This window comes from Dama dama, chromosome 11, assembly GCF_033118175.1.
Source record: "Dama dama isolate Ldn47 chromosome 11, ASM3311817v1, whole genome shotgun sequence".
In the NCBI taxonomy this organism is placed as follows: domain Eukaryota; kingdom Metazoa; phylum Chordata; class Mammalia; order Artiodactyla; family Cervidae; genus Dama; species Dama dama.
The window spans coordinates 33346488-33369040 of record NC_083691.1 but is presented as its reverse complement, the minus strand read 5'-3'; the positions used below and the strand labels follow the sequence as shown (position 1 = coordinate 33369040).

At 44.8% G+C, this 22553-nt stretch overlaps 1 protein-coding gene across 2 annotated transcripts; it reads left to right on the top strand.

The window, feature by feature from the left end:
• Positions 1–1952: 1952 nt before the first annotated feature.
• Positions 1953–22111, top strand: GTF3C2 (general transcription factor IIIC subunit 2). 2 transcript variants are annotated; one of them, XM_061155036.1, is made up of 19 exons: positions 1953–2090; positions 9299–9569; positions 9732–10053; positions 10645–10924; positions 12755–12849; positions 13271–13348; positions 13498–13596; positions 14720–14947; positions 15120–15231; positions 15429–15537; positions 16797–16822; positions 17007–17136; positions 18954–19098; positions 19194–19355; positions 19532–19619; positions 19878–20006; positions 20294–20446; positions 20597–20704; positions 21003–22111. In XM_061155036.1, exons 2-19 carry the CDS (start codon positions 9323–9325, stop codon positions 21219–21221), a joined length of 2730 nt encoding a protein of 909 aa, XP_061011019.1. In that variant the 5' UTR covers positions 1953–2090; positions 9299–9322; the 3' UTR covers positions 21222–22111. The 2 variants fall into 2 exon arrangements, with proteins under 2 accessions (XP_061011019.1, XP_061011018.1); XM_061155035.1 differs by lacking the exon at positions 1953–2090 and adding an exon at positions 2115–2566.
• The last annotated feature ends 442 nt before the right edge of the window (positions 22112–22553 follow it).

Genomic DNA, 22553 nt, shown 5'->3' with positions numbered 1-22553 from the left:
AATGAGAAGTTGAATTTTTGCTTTTTCTCTATAAAAATCATTATGAATTCATTTTTTAAAATATTGAGCATATCACTCAATCATCGAAATTAAGCAGAGCTAACTGGTAGAGATTAGAGATGGAGAAACAGATCAGTAAAAAAAGATTGTCCATCAATCAAAATCACAAGTGCGCCTAAATTTTGGTCCAGCAATTCTGCTTCTAGGAATTTATACATATGAAGTAACTTAGATACAAGGTTATTTACAGCAGCATCTTATTTTCCCCCTTTTTGGCCCCTGTGAGGCATGTCCTCTACAGTGGAAGCAGGGAGTCTTAACCACTGTACCAACAGGGAAGGCCATATGTAACAGAGCAGGACATCATGGGACCTTCCCAGACAGGCTTTCCCCTGCATCCTCTGCTTGAGCTCCTCTCAGGTAACTCAATAGTAGTATTTGATACACATTTCCTGAGTTGTTTTGCAGATGTAAAAAATCTTCCCTCTCCAACAGATGGAAGATGTTAACTACCATGAGCACACAGTTGAAACCTTTTGGGGCATTCAGGGCTTTCAGGAATAAGCCACTCGGCTCCTTGTATGGCCCTGCAGTAAACCTTTTTTTGTTCCAAACTCCCACGTTTCAGTTTGTTTGGCTTCCTTGTGTATCAGGCACATGAACTGGCACTAACACATACAGCAGCATTGTTTATAATAGCAAAAGACTGGAAACCACCTAGATACCCATTAATAAAAACAAGAGCTAACACTACATTCCTATAATTACATACTAAGCAATCATAGGGGCTTCCCAGGTGACTCTGTGGTAAAGAATCTGCTTACCAATGCAGGAGACTGCAGGTTCTATCCCTGGGTCAGGAAGATTCCCTAGAGAAGGAAATGGGAAACCCACTCAAGTATTTCTTGCCTGAGAAATCCCATGAACAAAGGAGCCTGGTGGGCTACAGTTTATGGGGTCTCGAAGAGTTGGACACGACTTAACAACTGAGCACGCACAAGAAATCCTAACAATAAGGAAGGTTTATATATATAGCAATGGAATAGTCTCCAAGGTACACTCAGTTAAAAGTAAAGCACAGGACAGCGAAGATGCTGTATGAATTAAAATGGGGAAAGATATGTATCTGTTTGCATGAGTATAAATACAGAAAATGTCTTGAACCTGTAACAAGAAACTGCCTAGGTAGATGTGGTCTGGGAGACTGGAGAGAGAAGTGGAAAAGACTCTTCCCTATACCCTATGCATCTTTTGAATTTTGAATCATGTGAATGTCTTATCTCCCAAATAGATACAATTATTAATATGAGAAAGATTTTGCAATAGTTGAAGTCAAAGATAATCTAATCTGAGGCAACAGGAATGGAAAAGAGTCAGGTTTGTTCATTAGAGAAATAAATGCTTGAAACAAATCTTTTAATGAAGAGAGAAATGCTTGAAATTGAGAGGAAACATTGAACATATGTATTAGAAGAACCACAGCCTCCACTGCACCCACTTCAGCACTCTCGCAAAGCCTGTCCTAAGCCACAGCACAGCCTTATCTTGTCTTAGGCCACTTAAGACGAATGGGATGGGAGTCCCCTTGCTCTAGCTTTTAAATCTTGGCTAGCTTCTCCCTTGCTTTTCATAAACATTTTGTGTAACCAAGGGAATTTAATAGATGAGATTATCTGGGAAAAGATTGGTTTACCCCATCCTTTCCTGTCCATATTTCTACATCCTGAACTCTCCTATTCGGTATATGCAGACCTGTGTGATTTACAGCTTTAAATGCCTCAGGAAACGGCAGAAGTTTGTTACATTCTTTCTCCAACCACAACCGACCACCCAGGGAGGGAGTGGGGAGAGGCCTACGACCAAGGGGAGGGTCCAAGCCTGAGGATCATTTGAGTAGAGCGTCTCCAAGCCAGGCTTTTCTTCTGCTCCTCCCCTTCACTGTGTTTCGGTCTCGGGTCCATCCCTGGCTTCACTAGTGGCTGGATCTGCTGGGGGCTGCCCTGGGGCGGAAGCCGGAGTCGTCCCCCCGCGGCCCGAGGCACGGATTCCTTTGTCTCCCAGGCTTCCGCTCGACGGCGCGGGGGTTGCGGGTAAGTACTCTCTGGTCTGCCCGGCCCTGCTCGCCACGGGCAAGTAGTCTCCACACAAAGCCAGGATTCAGCGTTCGGGAGCGACACTCGGGCCTGGGCGCCCGCACTCTCGAGGCTCACATAGAAGCCGCGTGGGAACCCGCGGGGGCGCGACGGCCGTCACCGCGCAGGCGTCAGTCTTCCCTTCGGGACACTGCAATTCCCATAAGGCCGTGCCGCTTCCCCCGCGCCTCGGAGGCCCGGGAGCGGCGCCCGCTGCGACGGGCTCGGGGACGCTGGCCGCACTGCATTATGGAATACATAGTCTAATAGAAAACGTTCTGGGGCACAAATTCCCGACCAAGCCCACGTGTTTACCTTGTGCACTGGGGGGGGGGGACGTCAATGAAGAGTAGCTACTAGATTTCGTCATAAAACGGCGACCAGACAGGCGGCGCCATCTTCGAACTTGGACTTCCGGAAGGACTTTGGTGAGGGTGAGTGTACCGCAGCGGGGTGTGAGGGGCCCCACGATTACTACCCGCCCCCCTTCTTTTTTTGGTAGCACTAAGACATTGGGAACCAATTCCGGCTCCGCTTTTCCGCCTCTGCTCAGCATCGAGACCTCCAGCCCCCAAGCTCCTACGGAAACCGCCGTGCTCCCCACCTCCCTAACCCACGGTGGCAGCCCCTATCTCTGATCTCCTCGGGTTTCGCCTTCTTTCCCAGTGAGGCGTCCGTAACATTTTACCCTGTGTCCCGGCCCCGGCGCTGCGAACATTGCAAACCTCGAACTCTGCGAACCTACTGTAGTCCTCAGCCTTAGGAAACTCACGGCTCACTTCCCGAACAGGCTAGTAGTGGTGAAAGCTAACCCCACGCCCAGGACTGAGAAAGGGCAAGCGGTCACCCCCTAGAGAGGTGGCGGGTCAGTCTTCTCCTTGTAGTGTGTTCAGCCTCTTCCTCGGCGAGGTCCTTCTAACCCTGGGGGTTGTGCCCCGCGCGCTGCAACCCCATTGGCGCAGCCAGGGGCCAGTTATGTTTCCCAATCTAGTCCTTTTATCACGCAGCAACTTGGCTTTCTGTTGGGGAAGGGAGAGGTGGCGACTTCAGCTTCACCCGCGAAACTCACTTTGTTAAAAGTGTGCAGGGTGCAAGCCCCATGGCCCCAGCGGTATATTGTTACACAAACGTCATTCCTGTGCCTTCGTTCCTTTTTGCCACCCTTTCTTATCAACTGTAGTACTTTTCTTGTTTTCTTTAAATTGATTTAATTTTAAGGTTTAAGTGCTTTAGTCTTGATCTAACTAGTCCATGGATTTCATGGACTAGTTACAGTTTTTTTAAATACAAGTTAAAATAAAAACGTAATTAATCAAATAAAATTGTTCAGTTTTGTATCAGAAGTCATCTTGCAGACCACCAGTTGTACCATAGGAACACTTTGGAAACAATGTATTAGACCATGCAGTGTGTGTAAAATAATTCTATACCTACAGAACAGTGTTACCTAATCATTTTCTGTGCTTGGGGAGATCAGGCTGGCGGCCTTGGAGCAGCGTGGGAACCAGACAACTTGGGGTGCAGATGTAAAATTTTATGAATCCTGGTACAAATTTACTAAACCTCTTTTGCTTATGTCCAAAATTTGTATTGTAAAGTCAAAAATGGAAATTAACCACCACACCCTGCTGCTGCCTTCTCTGAGAAGTGAATCCTTATAGAGATTCTTGTACCTTGAGAAGTTAGTCCTTAAATCAACAAAGGTTAATTATTGCACTTACAATGTACCAGTTTCTGGATACAATAATGAATCAGACAGACAGGGTCCCTATCTTATGAAACTTATAAAGAAAATAGATATGGAATAAGTAAATATTCGTATCTCTTACTAAAAAATTCCAGATGGACTAAAGAGCTAAAACTAGAAAAATCATTAGAAAAAAATAAAAGAAGATATTTTATATTCTGATGTTATTATCAATGGGGTAGGAAACACCTTTTTAAAGACACAGGAATTTCCTGGTGGTCTAGTGGTTAGGACTCTCCACTTCCACTGCAGAAGGCAGGGGTTCAATCTCTGGTCTGCAGCTATGATCCTATGTGAGGCAGGGTGGCCACAAAGAGAGAAGCCATAAAGGAGAGGACTGAGAAATTTAACTTATAAAATTTATTTTAACCTTAGTTTTGCAAAAAAACATTATAAGTAAAGTTAAAAAAAGGTAGATACAGAGAGAAAATATTCACATAAATAACTCCACAGATCAATAAGAAAATGATCAACTTGTCCTATAGAAATGGGCGATTCATAAAAGACATAGATATCCAACATATAAAAAAGAAGTTGCTAACCTCAGTTATTATCAGGACAATGCAAATAAATGGGCTTCCCTGGTGGGTAAAGAATCTGCCTGCAATGAGGGAGACTTCACATGGGTTGTCCCTGGGTCAGGAAAATCCCCTGAGGGGGCGCATGGCAACCCACTCCAGTGTTCTTGCCTGGAGAACCCACATGGACAGAGGAACCTGGCAGGCTATAGTCCATGGGAGAGCAAAGAGTCCGACATAACTGAGTGACTAAAAGCACACACAAGGAGGAATTTTTTCACCCATCAGACTGGCAAAAACCAAAGATTGACAAGGGTAGTAAAATGCGTATATCCATTTTTACAGTTAGTGGGAGTATAAATTGATTTTCATCTTGGTGACCTGTATCAAATTTTGAAATGTGTGTACCCTTTAACCCAGTAATTTCACTTCAGATGATTATTCTAGAAAAATCATTTCTCATTACTGAAGAGATGTATACTTGAATATTCATTGCAATAGTATTTGTAATAGTATTATAATCCAATTGTTCATTAAATGGGAAATATCCAAATAAACTATAATCCTATGGAACACCACATAGTAACCCAGAAGAATGAGATAGGTGTATGTGTACAGATACGGAGAAATCTTCAAGACATATAGATAGGTGTATGTGTACAGATACGGAGAAATCTTCAAGACATATAGAAGTTCTCTTAACTGATCTTCATTTAACTAATTCCCTCTGTTAACTGACATTCTCCATTTCCTCTATAAAGCATACAAACTGATGCCCATGGCACACTGACTTCTCGAAGCCTATAGGTTTTTTTTCCCTGTAGGTCTGATTACTCTCACTAGCTGATCTGAGTGCTTGCCAAGAGTTATTGTATTGGTTCCCATCATTTTTAATGTCAATTGATTTGTCACTATATTTATATATTTGTGACATGTTTAAATTTTAAGGAAATTTGAGTATGTATGAGTTACATTTCTATTAAAACTGAGTTGAAATATGGCAGATACACAGGTGTTTTATTGTTATTTACATTCTACACGTATTTGTAAGTATTTTGTATCAACTAGAGGTTTTATACAAACCTAAAAAAGAAAAGAAAGCAAACTAAATTAAGTACTTTGGAAGGACAAAAGCAGTGAGTTTGCAAATAAGCAAAAAAACTGCCAAGTAGCTGTAAAGACAAGAAACAAGTGAATTGTTAAATTTTAGAAGGCGTTTGCTCCAATTCAGAAGGAGGCAAGGGAAAGGAAAAGGATAAGCATCTCTAGTTCCCTTGGGTGGGCCCAGAGGGGGCATGAAGCTAGAACGCAACTGGAAAGCTTGACTTGAGAAAGTGGCTGAGGGACTCAGAAGCAGGGAGTGTTAGTTATTTGACAGGAAATTGAAGTATGGCTTTGGTTGTTTTTTCTTTTTAAATATTTGTTTGACTCTGTCAGGTCTTAGTTGCAGCACACAAAATCTTCCTTGTGGTGCACAGATTCTCTGTGGCACGGGGGCTCAGTTGCTGTGTGACACATAGAGTCTTGTTCCTTGACTAGGGATCGAACCTGCCCCTGCATTGCAAGATGAATTCTTGACTGCTAGTTTTTTAGTTTTTGTTTCAGAAATCTAAGACTTAGTCATTTGCTGAAGACTATGGGATTAGACACTAAAGGAGAGGGTATGGGAGCTGACAGAAAGAAAGTGTGACTTTGGTGCCCAACCAGCTTAGATGCGGTTGCAATAGGTGATTGGTTCATCCAGGGATTGAGTTTTGCCAGGCCTATGAAACAGATGAAAAGAAAGGAAGTTTGTAATATCAACAAGAATCTGATTAAAGGAGTCTAAACTAGATGGGATATGGCTGACACAGGGAGAAACTGGAGTGATCAGTGGATAGAGTAATTAACATGGTGAAGAGTAGATATAGTGATCATAGTTGGGCAACCTGGCTGTAATGATGGGAGGTCCTGATCAGATAGTGGGTGTCTTAGTGATTTTGGAGGTTAAAAAAAGGTTTTATATGTTGGCAAGGTCCAGGCTGTGACAGTGGAGTGGATACCAGTGATTTAGCCAAATGTTACTGGCTTGGAAGGAAAAGGTTTTACAAGACGGGGAGGACTTTTCAGTCAAGAATTGGCACTGGAGAGGAACTGAGAAAACACTGATCCCACTTTCTACCCTGGGGTAAGGGGGATTCGAGAGAATGAGCAACCTCCACTTGAGAGCCTGGAAAGCTAGAAACTTCATTTCCTGGAATTTTTCCATTCAAGATTCTGAATATAATTTAGGTCTTGCAAATCAAATATGCTCTTGAAGAACTCAAATTTAGACTTGAGTTTAGAAAGGAGGCAGGCCAGAGGGCATGCATTTTGCTATTGCAGATTGTGGCTGTGACACAGTTCTGGATCTGCAAGCCAGAGAAGAGTCTGCCTCAGTTGGTCACTTTCTGATTATTGCAGAGGCAGCTTGTTTATGGAGCCATCACCTATGGTAGGGGCTTCTTGATTCAGCTGTGACTCCCCACCATGGCAGAGGAGAGGCCGTGTGGTTCTTGAACCAGCAGCTGTGAACCACTTCTCAGTTTGACAAGTACTTGTTCCTAAACTTTTTTTTCCCCTAACACTTCCTCTATTCAGGGGATTACTTTTGTAATTTCTAGAAACTTGTATATTAAGAATGTCATCCTGTTACCTTTACATGAATGATAATTAAAAATTCTCTTGATCCTTTTGTTTCTTTATCCTCTGGCATCAAATGTTTCTAAGAACTCCCAGGCCGACCTGATTCTCTCCCACCCCCACTTATAGGAGAAATTTAGTCTTCATTCAGATATTTCTTGATGAGTCTTTATTGATTTATGTGTCCTTTTTATACAATAAGCCCTTATAACCTTAGGCTGAGATCTTCCTTTACTTCAGGGAGGTACACATTCTATTTTTCATTTCAGGAAATTTTCTTTTGTTAGGTCTTTGAACATTTTTTTCTGTTCCCATTTTTCTTCTCTGTTCTTTAGAAATAGCAATTATTCATATATTGGCTCCCCACTTTCTGTTTTCACCCATACCATCTTCTCACTAGTCACCGTTACCTCTTTATAGTCTGCATGGTTTCTCTCAAACGCCTTTCATACCACTGATTGTCTTTTCAGCAGTTTCAACATTTTGCTTCTCCTCTGATTTTCATTTCTTTGATTTTATTCTTTTATTCAGTTTCTTTCCTTATGACTACCAACTCTTTTTTTTGCCTTGCCATTGTTTTATCTCTTCTTTGATCTCTTATTTCTTCAATTTCACACCTCTGGCTTTTTTGAAAGTATATAGGTTTTTGTTGGAAAATTTCTTGTTTTCTGGAGACATTCTTTGAAACGGTACTTTTCACCTTTTTCATTTTAGTCCTTTTTATTCTTTCTATAGCAACTATACATAGGTCCCATTGGATCCTTTTTGCTTATTTCTGATTTTGAATGGAGTAGTTCTCTCAGGGTTTGCTGTTTACCAGAGAACAGTGTGGGCTTCCCTGGTGGCTCAGTGGTAAAGAACCTGCCTGCCAATGCTAGAGATGCAGGTTCAATCCCTGGGTCAGAAAGATCCACTGGAGAAGGAAATAGCAACACACTCTGGTCTTTCCTGGGAAAGAAGGGAAAATCCCAGGGACAGAGGAGCCTGGTGGGCTACTGTCCATGGGGTTGCAAAGAACAGGATACCACTTGGCAACTAAACAGCAACAAAGAGAACTATGTAGGTGTAGTCTCATTGCCTCTATTTACCTTGATATTGTTATATTGTATCTTTAGCATATGGTGTTATAATGTATCCTTAGCACCTGAGTTAGAGAGTTGGCTGTTGCTATAGTTTATAAGGATATCTTCTTCTTCGAGAGACAACTGGAAATTTTAGTTTGTATGATATTTCTTATGGTATTTGTATCAACACACTTTGCACTGAGGCTGAAGAATTCTTCATCCTTAAGACCTATACAGATCTATGGAGGGATTCCTTCTTTGATCTGAGTTATTTCTTTCCTTTTGTCACAGACAGGTAGGTTATTCTGGTCGCAAACTGGCCCCTTGCAGAGTTCTCTGTTGCTCAGGTTTTTGGTGTGGTGGTCAGTGTTTTGTTTGTCTCTATCAGTTTACTTTGGTCTGTGGTTGCATAGCTGACTTTTTGGATTTGAAGAAAATGAAGATCCGTGACTATTTTTTAGTCTATTATTCAATGTCTAAATAGTTTCTTAATGTAGTGGGATGTTCCTTAATTGTCTCATAGGCTACCACCTCCCCCATCCAGCTGAAAGAATGCTAGCAGGACACTAGAAATTACCTATCCTTAAATAAATCTGCACCTTGACTAATATTCACAAAGATGGATGTTAGCTCTAGTCATCCTGTCCTCCTTCAGTTTGATCTAAATTTTATAGTATCTGGCAGCTATACTTTATAGTTTATTTTAGAAACTTGTGGCCCTTTCCTGCATTCATAACAGGTGATTTTTTTTTTCTCTTTTTTTTTTTTTAAAGAGAGGCGTGATTTATTTCATTGGGTTTCAGGGAAAGGGGTTAAATAATTGTTCATTCACTTTAAATCACCTGAATAAAGCACTTAGAATAGTACTTGGCACATAGTAAGCATTTACTAAATGGTAGCTTGTTATTGTTTGTTCATTGTCAGTTTCATGAGGTCAGACACCTTGTCTGCCTTGCTTATTGTTATGTTACCAGTTCCTAGAATAGTGCCTGTTATATAGAAGATGCTTAGGAATTACTGCTGAATGAATGAATGACCAGAGTTTGGGTTTCTGGTTGGTGGGGAAGGTGGGGGGAGATTGGAGGAACAATGATGAGAAAGACAGGAAAGTGGAAAAATCTGAGCTCTTACTAGAAGCTTTTTCCTTCTAGTCATCTGTATGTCTCTTGCATGCAGGGGCAGCCATTTTTGGGGGTGCTGATGGATACCTACGGGGTCGGCTATATGGCTCTGGAGGAGGCCGGCCCCGTGGGGAACATGACTGTGGTAGACTCTCCTGGACAAGAGGTGCTAAACCAGCTTGACGTCAAGGCCTCCTCAGAAACAACCAGTGTGGAGGCTTCCATAGAGATGTCATTACCTACCCCTTTTCCTGGATATGAGGATTCTCTTGATGAGAGGAGGCTCCTTCCAGAACAGGAAAGCCTCTCCAGACTGCAACAGCAAGGTATGTCCCTTGACCATTCAGCCTTTTAGCCCCCCATGCTCAGCTTAAGATGAATGAGAGCAGGTCAAGCTCATAGGACTTTACAACCTGGGTATGGTGTAATCTGTTCCAAAGAGGTTTGAGCTCTGGTCCCATCTCACAGACCCATATTCTTCTCTACAGATCTTTCTTCAGAGATGTCAAAGGTCCCAAAGCCTAGGGCCTCAAAGCCTGGCCCGAAGAGAGGTGGTAGGACACGGAAAGGCCCCAAAAGGCCCCAGCAGCCTAATTCTCCATCAGCCCCTCGGGTTCCTGGTCTCTTAGATCAATCCAACCCTCTGTCCACCCCCATGCCTAAGAAACGAGGTCGAAAGTCCAAGGCAGATCTGCTACTGCTGAAGTTGTCCAAAGGCCTAGATCAGCCAGAGTCTCCACATCCAAAGATGCCCCCTGAGGACTTTGAGACCCCTCCTGGGGAACGACCCCGCCGAAGGGCTGCCCAAGTGTAAGGATTGTGGGGCACAGCTTGGTGGAGGGGGGCTGGGGTGAAGGGGTGGGGGTGGGGCAGATGCTGAAGAGATGAGTGGACTGTGGTGAGGTGTCAGGTAAGCAGGGGTGGTGCTGGGTTCTGGGCACTTGAGCAATCTTCTAAGTCTTACCACAGCAGTTTCTGTCTGTGGTTAAATTCTGTCTGTGGGAGGTTTCTTTCTGTACCTCGTCCTATCACATTTTTCGCTATTTCCTCCAAGTCTTCACTGCAGTTTTACTGCCCTGTATACGTCAGTATATATGTGTCCTTCCATTCTTTCCATTTTCCCTCAATGACTTCTGACTGTGGTAGAGTATGAAGTGCTTCAGACTTGGAATCAGAAGACCTGGGTTCAGATTCCACATATGTGATCTGAATCATCTTGGCCAAGTCACCTAACTTTCCTGGATTTCTGTTTCTGCATCTGTCAAAGGGGAAGGGAAATTAATAGCCATTTCACACGGTCACTGGGAGGATCTAGTGAGATGAGAATCAGCCAAGTGTCAGGCAGAGTGGGCTCTGGGTGAAGTGGCTGTGCTGTGGCTCTGACTCCGCCCTGTCCTGCAGGGCACTTCTGTATCTCCAGGAACTGGCGGAAGAGCTCTCAACAGCCCTGCCTGCTCCAGTGTCCTGTCCAGAGGGCCCCCAGGTGAGCAGCCCTACCCAACCGAAGATAATCCAGCCTCAGGCAGCCTGTCTCCGTGAAGAAGGGGATAACACCACACGGGATGAAGACTTCGTTCTCCAGGTTGAGGCTGAAGAAGCAGAAGAAAGCGAGGCCCCAAGTGAGAACTCTTCTGACCCCGAACCTGCAGCACCCCGAAGCACTGCCCGAGGATCTACTCAGGTAACCTGAGTGGACAAGAAAGTGGAGGGGGAAATAGGAGGATTATTGGGAGGATCATCAGGGTGCCCAGAATGCAGGCTTTAGCCTAGTAACTAAGATGGCCAAAACAGGGGAAAGTTAAGAAAGAGCAAGTTAAAACACAGATGAGATTCTGGGAGCTGAGGGTGTTACTAAACAAGATTATTTGTTCATACATTGAGCATCTCCTCTGTGCTAGGAAACACAGTCATGAATAAGACAGGGTCCTCCATTACAAAGCTTACAGTGTAATAAATGCTGCACCAGGAGTGAACAGAATGCTTTAGGCATATAGAGGAAGGATGGTTAACTGCTTAGACTTCATAATGAAATGCTAGTTGAGTTAGGTCTTCAAAGCAACAGAAGTTTGCCAGAGAGGATGATTTCTTAGAAATTGGTTGTGGCCTGCAGCATAGGGCCTGGGTTAAATTGGGGTGGATTAGGCTAGAAAGGATGAAAGAAATGAAACTGGTAGGAGCCAACAAAGAGTATGTACATGTATAATTATAGTAAAATAGATGTAACAAAATGTACTGTTTTAAAATGTACAATTCAGGGGCATTCAGTGCATTCACAATGTAGTATAACCATCACCACTATCCATTTCCAAAACTTCTGTCATCCCAAACAGAAACTCTATACAGCAATAGTTTTTAGGTAGGAAAAGAACGTGATCGGTTAGGAAAATAGGTTAATTTGCAGTTGACAAGAGAAGACAGCTTCAGTTCTCTAGGTGAGAGGTGGTAAGGGCCTAAACTAAGCAGTGGAGGAAGAAAAGATGAGGAGACAGATACAAGAGTTATGTAAAAGAATTAATAGCAGTTGGGCGTTGAAGGCGAGGAAAGGGTAGGAGTTTCCAACTTTGATGATGCTCTCATACACTGAACTTGGGAACACAGAAAGGGTGGGGTATGCAGGAAGGGTGAAGGTGGACAGGCGAAGTGATGAGTTTACTTTCTGACATGTCAAGTTGGAGGGGCCAGTGGGTTAAGGGCCATCCTCCTGGAGACATCTGGTTGCCAGTCAGATATACGGGACCAGTGCTTTACTCCTCCCAGGTGCAACATTTAAGGGAGCACCAAAACCCTCTAATAAAGATAAATGTCTCAATGCAACATTTTAAAAGTCAAAATTAATGCAACAAATCTATGATGAAGAAAATTTAAAAATTTTCAATAAAGGCAGGAAGTATACTAGTGATATTCACTTTTGCCTCAAGTTCTAATATGGCTCAGCACTACATTGTATGAGTCTAGATTTTGTAGAAAAGTTGAGACTGAGTAAAGGTTTCATTTGCTAAGATGCAAGTCAGGCATAAAAATGGAGGTCAAAGCCATGAGTCAAAGGATGAGATTACCAGGAGTACATGTATTGAGTGAGGGTTGAGAAGACAGGAACTCTAGGAAATACCATCAGTGACTAAACATCAAAGGAGGGAGAGACTACAAAGGTATAGCAGGTGAAGAATAAGGAGAGACTACCCCCAGGGCAGGAGCTTCAGGAAGCAAATAGGAGTGCTCTGAATCAAGTGCTGTAGAGACGCACCAAGGAAGATGAACAGAAAATAGAGAACAGGTTTTCCTGGAGAAGTAAGAGCAAAAGATGGAGAGGTCATTGTAATGGTTAAGATACAAATCTTTTAAGATGCTGATGGGGAAAAATTAGAGAGCAAAATCTTTTAAGATGCTGATAGGGGAAAAATTAGTGAGCAAGTAGTACCAGGAGAAGAAAAAGCTAGGAAAGCTCTGTCCTGGGAACTTTCTCTAGCCTGTAAAATTCTCTAACTTATATTTTCTTCAATTCGATCCTCAGAAGCAGAAGCCCCACGTCCGGGGAATGGCTCACAATGGCTTACCAAATCACATCATGGCCCCTGTTTGGAAGTGCCTTCATCTCACCAAGGATATGTGAGACTTGGGGAATGGGAGCTGGGGATGAAAGACAGGGGTGGAGAGCAAAGGAAACCAAGGACCCAGCCTAGCAGTGGGGCTGTGAGAAGCGGGGGCAGGCACCCGCAGGGTAGAACATGGGGAAGACACTTGTAACTCAAAGGTACTGCTCCAGAGGCAGAAGCTCTCAAGCTGTGCCGTCTGATATGGCAGCCACAAGCCACATGAAGCCATTTAAATTTCATTTAAAATTAATGAAATATAATTAAAAGTCCAGTTTCTCTTACTCTAGCCACGTTTAAGTACCTAATAGCTACTTGCAGCTCGTGTGTTAGATTAGCACCGATAACAGATCGCTCCCATCCTCACAGAAAGTTATGGGGCAGCGCTGCTCTGGAATTTCTCTCCTCCTTCACTAATGCTACTTCTGCTTCTCCAGCCGAGATCAGAAGCATTCATACTGGGAGTTTGCGGAATGGATTCCTTTAGCCTGGAAGTGGCGCTTGTTATCTGAACTGTAAGTTGAAGGGGTATCTTTGAAATCTAGGAGCAGGTGACACCCCTGGAGACAGAAGGGTAACTGAGGACTCTAGATTGATCATGGGAATCCCAGTATAGGTGAAACTTTTCCTCATTTAGACTGTTGTTCCCTTTGCCATCCCACAGTGAGGCAGCTCCCTACCTGCCTCAGGAGGAGAAGTCCCCGCTGTTTTCTGTACAACGTGAAGGACTTCCTGAAGATGGCACCCTCTACCGAATAAACAGGTGATGATCGCATCTCTTTTTTTCTGATTCTGGGAGACAGAAGTAGGAAAAATGGATGTCAAAAGGGTTGGGAGATTGGCCCTGTTCCTCCCTGAGTGCTGGTCCAGTTGGTCCCAAGGCTAGGAGAGATACTTGTATCTGCTCACCCCTTCTAATCTTCAGCGCTTATCTCTGCTGGCCAGACTGAGGGAGCCTAGGGAGGTTGAGGGTGGAACAAGTTTTCAAGGTCACATCTACTCAGCTAGACCTGGACAGACTGGCCCTAGAGTGAACACTGTAGTGAACCAGAATGCATGGCCTGTCACCTTTGAAGGTGAGCCTGGAGCTAGACAGACTTCGGGAAGGAAAGGAGGAAGATAACATGGTGGCTAGGACTGGTCTCACTTGTAGACTGGGAGTGATGGTCTGGTGCTTGCTTAAGTCAGGAGCTCCAGGTGGCGCTCCCATTCTGTCTGCATTCCTTTTTTTTTTTTTTTTTTTTAAGAGCAGTTTTAGGTTCACAACAAAACTTAGAGGGAGGTACAGAGAGTTCCCATATACTCCCTCTCTCCCCACCACCAGCCTCCCCCCTCCCCTGACAAGCACGGCCTTCCCCATTATCAACAATCCCTCACCAGAGTGGCGCATTTGTTTTGATTGATGAACTTGCACCAACACATCACAGTCACTCAAAGTCCATAGTTTTCTTTGGGTTCACTGTTACTGTTGTACATTTCATGGGTTTGGTTAAAGGTTTAATGACAGGTATACATCATTATGGTATCATACAGAGTATTTTCACTGCCCTAAAAATACTCTTGTGTTCTGCCTGTTCATCCCCTACCTCTCCCACCCTCAGCCTCTGGTTATCACTGATCTTTTTACTGTCATCATAGTTTTACCTTTTCCAGAATGTCTTATAGTTGGAATCAGACAGTATGTGGCCTTTTCAGGGGGGCTTCTTCACTTAGTAATGTGGATTCAAGTTTCCTTCATGCCTTTTCATGGCTTGATAGGTCATTTCTTTTTAGTGCCAAATAATATTCCGTTGTCCGGATGTATCACAGTTTATTTATCCATTCATCTGCTGAAGTCCTTACTGCCTTTTACTAGCTCCTTTTTTTCATCTTTGCCTTTTCTCTAGATTTAGCTCTATCACAGCACACCCAGAGCGCCTGGATGTGTCTTTCTTCACGGGGGGCCCACTCTGGGCTCTGGACTGGTGTCCCGTGCCAGAGGGGTCAGCAGCCTCGCAGTATGTGGCTCTTTTCTCCAGCCCTGACATGAATGAGACACACTCACTGAGCCAGCTGTATTCGGGCCCTGGGCTGCTCCAGCTCTGGGACCTGGGGACCTTGCAGCAAGAAAGCTGGTGAGGTGGGGCTGGGACACTGCCAGGGGAGAGTGGTGGAGGAGGAAATAAGGGTGGGTCTGGGCTGGGGGCAGGGGAAGGCTCAGACTGGGTTGAGACAAGGAGAACACAGGCTCTGGAAGCTCCAGACCCTTCCTTCCTACCCATTCTCTGCACATGCTCTCTCTCTCAGTCTTGGCAACAGAGCCCACTTTGTCTACGGGATAGCTTGTGACCATGGCTGCATCTGGGACCTCAAGTTCTGCCCCAGTGGAGCATGGGAACTTCCAGGCACCCCTCGGAAGGTACTTCCCACTTGACTGTGGGATGGCCCTTGGCCACAGCCAGAACAAAGGGGCCCTGGGTCTTCCCAGAGTTGGAGAGTGGGGGGTGGAGTTTTTTGGCAACTCCACGTCAGATTTTCAGTGACCAGAAACTCACACATTTTCTGAGACATGCCTGCCAGCAGCAAGTCTCAGTGCAGATCTGTCTCACCCTCTAGGCGCCTCTCCTGCCCCGACTGGGTCTCCTGGCTCTTGCCTGCTCAGATGGGAAGGTGCTGCTGTTCAGTCTGCCCCATCCCGAGGCCCTGCTGGCTCAGCAGCCCCTAGGTGAGTATCGTAGCAAGGAGGCTGGGGCTGCTGGAGTTGTGGCCAGAGCATAGAGGGGCCTGTCCACCCCCCACCCCAGCCTGAAACTCCTCCAGGCCCAGCGTCTCCAGTGCAGAGCCTTGCCCTGTCCCTCCTCCCTTTCTGACCTCATTCTTCCCCATTCTTTTACTTCTGTCTTTGGCAGCCTGCACGCGGTCCTCTCTTTTGCAGTCTCGTAACTGCCCTCTTTGAGCACATTGTCTTTGATCTCCCCACTTCCGTGCTCTCCTGTACTCTCAGGTCTTCCCCCTCTCACTGCCCCAGTTAATTGGCTGTGTGAGGAGCTGCCGCAGGCTGAGGCTGGTGCCTGGGGCTTGTCTCCTGCCATACTCCTCTTCCTCCCCCAACCCTGTCCTCACCTCTCCTGCCCTCACCACCACACATACACAAGAACACGCTCTTTGTTGTGAAGGGAAGGAGAATTGGAGCTGAAGGTGAGCATGAAGAGGAAGGGGCAGAGAAAGGCAGCTCCCATTTGATTAAATTTGTTTGTTTTTCAACAGTACTGCGTGTTTAAAGAAAAGGGACCCTAGGTTTGAACCCTGAGAAATCCCCTATTTAGTGGTTTCTGGTGTTAGGCATGGATTGAGTGGGAATTAAGTGAGGACAGAAGTGTACAGACAATTCTTTCAGGATGTTAGGCTGTGAAGGAGATCATAATAAATGAGGGCGGTGGCTGGAGGTGAATGACGGGTAAAGGGGGAGGGTTCCTTTGCAGTCCAGTGGTTAAGAAGCCACCCTTCCAATGCAAAGGAGGACAGGTTCAATCCCTGGTCAGAGAACTAAGGTCTCACATGCCACGAGGTATGGTCAAAATAAGGGGTAAAGGAAGGCTTTGGTTTATTCATTTGATTAACCAGAGACAAGAGGGCATGTTTTACTTCTGTGTTTGCGAGTGACCCAATAGCGGGAGAGAAAGTGGAGAGTGCAGAAGGGGGGAGATCAGATGAGCCATGCTCTGGATAAGGAAAGAGGATGAGAAGAGAGCAGAGTGGAGAGATTAGCCATTCTTATAGGAGGAAGGGCACAATCAGGTAGAACAGGAAGAAAGACGGATCTGGGGGCAGGCAGAGGCAAGTTCACACACTGATGGTGGCAAGAGAAAAGTGAGAAGGAGGGGCATTGTTGAGAGCGCAGGGGTGCTGGTCTGTGAGCTCAGCCTGGTTGGGACCCCAGCCATCTGGATCCAGAACTTCAGTTTCTGCTCTTCTTCCTCACAGATGCAGTGAAGCCTGCCATCTATAAGGTGAGTGAGGAGCCTGCTCCCTTAGCTGAGGCTCCATCTTCTAGAGCCTCCCTTACCAATTCCACAGTGAGTCTCCTCCTACCTCTGGAAAATCTCCCACCCCATGCTAACTAAACACTGATTTGAGCCTTCATTCTAGACAGTAGTTATCCCTAACCCTGGTCTTGTCTCTCTGTCCCTGCAGGTTCAATGTGTGGCAACCCTCCAGGTAGGGTCTATGCAAGCTTCAGACCCCTCTGAGTGTGGTCAGTGCCTTAGCCTGGCTTGGATGCCCACCCGGCCCCACCACCACCTGGCTGCTGGATATTACAATGGTAAAAAACAAAGCAAAACATAGGGAACTATTGCTCTTTAAACTTTTATATATGCTTGTTTTATGGTGGTTGTTTCCCTTTTGGTTCAGTGTTCAACATTATGTAGTTATAAATATTTGTGCGTGTAGAAAAAATACAGAGAAGAGAAAAATATCACTAGACTTTCCACTCAGAAAAAAAAATTTAGATAAACATCATTTCTTGCTGTTCTCAATGGCATATATAAAGATAAAAAGATTAGATGGAAAGAAAGAATTCTATAAAAATGGGATCCGAAAGATACTTTTAAGATTAAAAAGGAAAAGAATAAAAAATTATAAATAACATTAAGTAATTGGTATCATTAGGTTGTTACTGTTTTTAATTTTTTATTTGTTTGAATTGGATCTTAGTTGCATCATGTGGGATCCTTCCTTGTGGTGCATGGACTCTAATTCTGCCACAAGGACTCAACTAACTTGCTCTGTGGCACGTGGTATCTTAATTCCCCAACCAGGGGTTGAACCCGAATCCCCAGCATTGCAAAGTGAATCCTTAACCACTGGACCAGCAGGGAAGTCCCAGTTGTTACTGTTTTTAAATAACAGTTTCACTTTTAGGCACACCAGTAGACTTTCTGCTGGGGATGAGGAAGTTAGCACTCTTACCCTGCTTCCTCTCATCCCTCTCACCATCTCCTGTGTCCCTTTTGGTGGTCTTATTCTTACATTATCAAGGTATGTGATACTTGATGCTGTTTTGCCCTCTTAATTCCCAGAATTACTTAATCTTAACTCTGTATTGAAAAGAGTGCCTATCTCCACCAGACCTTTCATCTCAGGCTTCCCCTCCATGGTTCTGTTATTTATATTGCTTAGCTGTAATTCACTGTCAAGTTTTTTTCAAGAAAGGCTCATAGGTGTTAGATTTACTGAGTTTCTGTATAAAAAAAGGGATATCTTTTACATTGATCAAAGTTATACTTTTAATTACCTCATCCTCTGCCAGGCTGGTCAGCTTGCTTTGGATCAGCCCAGTTAGTTTATTTGTCCATTTGTTTTCTATTCCTCTACATGTTGCTTTTGGCTCTTTGCCTGTTCTCTTTGCCTTAGAGTAGAGTTGGCAAACATTTCTGTTCAGGTTCAGACAGTGAATATTTTATGCTTTGTGGGCTGTTTGGCCATTGTTGGAACTATCCAACTCTGCCATTGTAAAGTGAAAGCAGACAGACCTCAGGGAAACAAATGGGTGTGTTCCAGTCAAACTTAACTTACCAAAACAGGCAGCAAGCTGTGTTTGGCCGACGGGCTATAGTTTGCCAACCCTTGTCCTAAAGGGTTTATCCTTAAAAAAAAACAAAAACCCCTGACTTTTATTTACTGGGTGCATTCAACCTATCTTTCAATGGTAGATCTCAAACTAAGGTATTTTATGTTGATGAGCAGTGGAACTAAAAATATCAGATTGAGTCTTTAAATCATGGAGGGAATGTTGGCTAGCTAATCATGATCCCTTCATCATAAGGGATCCGACCTGAGAATAGAAGACATAGGTCCTAGGAGCCAGAGAAAGAGATTAGAGCAAGGAAAAGAGATTATTATGTGCTGTGCTCAGTCGTGTCCAACTCTTTCCCACCCTATGGACTGTAGCCTGCCAAGCTCCTCTGTCCATGGGATTTTCCAGGCAAGAAGACTGGAGTGGGTTGCCATTTCCTCCTCCAGAGGATCAAACCCATGTCACCTGCATCTTCTGCATTGGCAGGTGGATTCTTTACCACTGAGCCACCAGGGAAGCAATAACCTGACTTTAACACCTACACATTCTGTCCTGACCCTCAGGCATGGTGGTTTTATGGAACCTTCCCACGAACTCACCCCTGCAGCGGATACGGCTCTCTGATGGCTCCTTGAAGCTCTACCCCTTCCAGTGTTTCCTAGCCCATGACCAGGCTGTGCGTACTCTTCAGTGGTGCAAAGCTAACAGGTATTGAACAGGGTGGGGCTGTGGAGGTGGGAGGTGAGGACAGGCTGACTTCCAGAGTTGTTCAGATTTGATCTTCTTCTCCCGTCTTCCCACAGTCATTTCCTAGCCTCTGCAGGGAGTGACCGGAAAATCAAATTCTGGGACCTTCGACGACCTTATGAACCAATAAACTCTATCAAGCGCTTCTTGAGTACAGAGCTGGCCTGGCTGCTCCCCTACAATGGTGTCACTGTGGCTCAGGACAACTGCTATGCCTCGTACGGCGGGATGGAGAGAGGATGAGCACTGGGGACAGGCCCTCAGGGTTGGGGTGCACTGTGCCAGATTGTTGTGGGGAGAGGAGGGTTGTTTCACTGAGGGAGTCTGGATTCTGGGGGAAGAAATGAGTCTAATCTTAGAAAAAGGAAGATTTTCTTTTCTTTTTCTCTTACAGTTATGGACTCTGTGGAATTCACTACATTGATGCTGGTTACCTTGGTTTCAAGGCCTATTTCACTGCTCCTCGAAAAGGCACTGTCTGGGTGAGCCCCTCTCTTCCAAACCTTCAGTACATAGGCAAATAGTTCCTAGTGGTGGTCAGAAAGAGGCCATAGGTTTGGAAAGAAAGAGAAGATAGGTGTGTGGTAATTGTCATCAAGGATATGGATTATGTTAAAATGATTTATGCTTGTTTATGCTACTATGTCTCTCCCCCCTCAGACTGTGCAGTTGTTACCCGTTCACAGAACTGAATTAACGAGTGAGTGAGTGAACAACAAATATCTGTCTCTTCCTATTAGAGTCTTTCAGGATCTGACTGGCTCGGGACAATAGCCGCAGGAGATATATCTGGAGAGCTCATTGCAGCTATATTGCCTGATATGGCACTGAACCCAACAAATGTCAAGCGACCTTTAGATCGAAGATTCGTACGTATATGAATATTTAATAGCACCATCTGTTGGGTCCTAATCCACCTGACCTCCCAAATTAGTGCTGCCAAGTAGCAGAAGAGTCTCCCAGCCTCAGTATTCTCCCTAGAAGTCTTAGCATAGAGTTGTACATAATCTCCCCTACCCTTGTGTAGCTAAACGTAGGTTTAAATATACCCATTTCTTCTACCTTAAAGTCTTTCCTGCTCCAAACCAATTTTCTCTCTTTTACTTTTATCTGGTCTTCAGTATTACAGGACCTAATTTCACATTCTTCTTTCTAGCCTATATATAAAGCAGATCTGATACCATATCAGGACAGTCCTGAAGGTCAAGACCACACTTCTGCTTCATCTGGGGCCCCCAACCCTCCCAAGGCTCGAACTTACGCTGAAACGGTCAACCATCACTACTTGCTGTTTCAAGACACAGATTTGGTAAATTGAGGCCAGGAGAATGGGTGCAGCATTAGAAAACGTAGAAGACGTGAGTCCTTGTATAGCAGGGGATCCAGAGGTGTTGCAGCACAAAGATGCAAAACTAAGTATCTGCTTGCTTTCTCTCTCCTCTCATACCCTCCTCCCCAGCGTTCGTTCCACGGTCTGCCCCACAGAGAACCGATGCTGCGCATGCAGGAGGGAGAGGGGCAAACGCGGCTCTGCCTGGACCGGCTGCAGCTGGAAGCTATTCACAAGGTAGGAACCTTACCGCTCATCTTCCTGTTCTTCATCTCATCTCCTCCCAACTCTGGGCCTGTGAGCCATGTAATCGGAGAGGAAAAGGCAACAGATGGCACAGGAAGGGAAACAGCTCCACACGCTCATCCTCTGGAGCATGACAGACGCCTCCTTCACGGTCTTCTCATCCTGCTTCTTCTCACCCCATCATGGTCCTGTTCTTTCAGATTGAGGCCCTTCTTTTTGCTCTTACAGCTCGTACTCACCCTGAAGTACCAACTCTGAGCATTGCTTTTGTTTTCTTTTTTTTTCACAGGTACGTTTCAGTCCAAACCTGGACTCCTACGGATGGCTGGTCTCTGGAGGGCAGTCGGGGCTGGTTCGGATCCATTTTGTCCGTGGACTCACCTGTCCACTGGGCCACCGTATGCAGCTTGAAAGCCGAGCCCATTTCAGTGCTATGTTCCAGCTGGCCTCCCCCTCTTCAGGGCCTGGCTTTCCTCCAACCAGCCATTGCCTTCTGCCCGGTCCTTAGTCATGGTCCCCACAGGACCCTTGGAATGAAGTCTGCCGAGAACAGTTGGCTCCGAGCACACAGCCATAGGAACTGGGGCCTTCCTGGACAGTGATGCTGCCAGGCCTGGATCTTTAGACCTGCCTCCCCAGGACCCCTTAGATCCCTCTCCTTCCACAGACTTCTCTTGTCATCATGGCCCCCCGCGGGCAGGGGGGTTCTCCCTCCACAAACTCTCAAGTCTCAGCATAAAACTATGACTCACAAGAAACACTCAGCCTGACCTAGGCTTGGGAGTCAAATTGCTCATATTGAGCATATTGTGAAGTGGGTAAAGCTAAGTAAAGGTACTGGGTGTTTTTGAGACCACATGTGAGTGGGTGTTTGGAGAACTGGAAAGGGTATCTGCATGAAGGCTCCTGTCTGACTATATTCTGGATCCAATATTACTGCCTTCCTAACTTCCTCTTTAGAGTACCCAACACACAGGCCCACGAGCAGGTGATGGTAACTCATTGGACTGAAGCTGCTTATAGGACTTCCTAACACACCACAGACACCCTGCCAACAGAAGAGTGGCTCAGATCTTACTTGCTCCTGCTTATGAAATATTCCCAAACACTGGTCATCTGACCCTTCTTGAGCACTCCTAGACAGTCATGTTTTTAAAATCTTCCTTTATATCAAGTCAAAGAGTATACCTCTATACATTTTACCATGGGTGTTAGGAAATCTAGTCACTCTTCCCTGTGATTGCTCTTTTAAGTATTTAAAAATAGCTATCATGTGTTTCCCAAGTCTTTTCTTCTCTAGATTAAATATCATCAATTACTTTAACCATTCTTTTACCCGTCATGATTTTTGACCCTTTTGTCACATTGTTGACTTATTAAACATATTTAGCTACTTTATTTCAGTTCTCTGTATAGGAAGTATTTAAAATCCAAGCACAGTAGTATATTATATCTCATCGTTAAGAGTCCTCTTGTGGGATGTTGCAGACTCTCAGTGACTGTAATATTGCCTGTTAAGCAAGAATGGACCACCCCCGCCGCCAAGGAGAACTAGGCAAACAATAGTCTTTGAATGTATGAGTATAACCTGAGGTTTGGTTGTGGGGGCAGGGGAAGAGTCAGATGACTTCAGGAAGTAGAGAAAAGCACACAGCCAGCTCCTATTGAAGGGAGTGGAGATGAGTTCAGTGCCTTTTTGGAATAAAACCCTAGACTGATTGGCCAAATATCTGGGAAGAACTTTCTGCCTCTTCAGTGAAGAATTTATCATATGTCAGAAAATTTCCTTTAGGGGGAAAGGAATCAAGTAGTTCAATTCCTTCCCTGTGCAGAAGAGGAA

Bases quoted from the DNA above. Each gene is read 5' to 3' on its own strand.
- GTF3C2 (XM_061155036.1), top strand. From the start codon at position 9,323: ATGGATACCTACGGGGTCGGCTATATGGCTCTGGAGGAGGCCGGCCCC. The intron at 13,349-13,497 runs GTAAGTTGAAGG...GCCATCCCACAG, and splicing joins TGGCGCTTGTTATCTGAACT to TGAGGCAGCTCCCTACCTGC. The intron at 19,099-19,193 runs GTATTGAACAGG...GTCTTCCCACAG, and splicing joins CAGTGGTGCAAAGCTAACAG to TCATTTCCTAGCCTCTGCAG.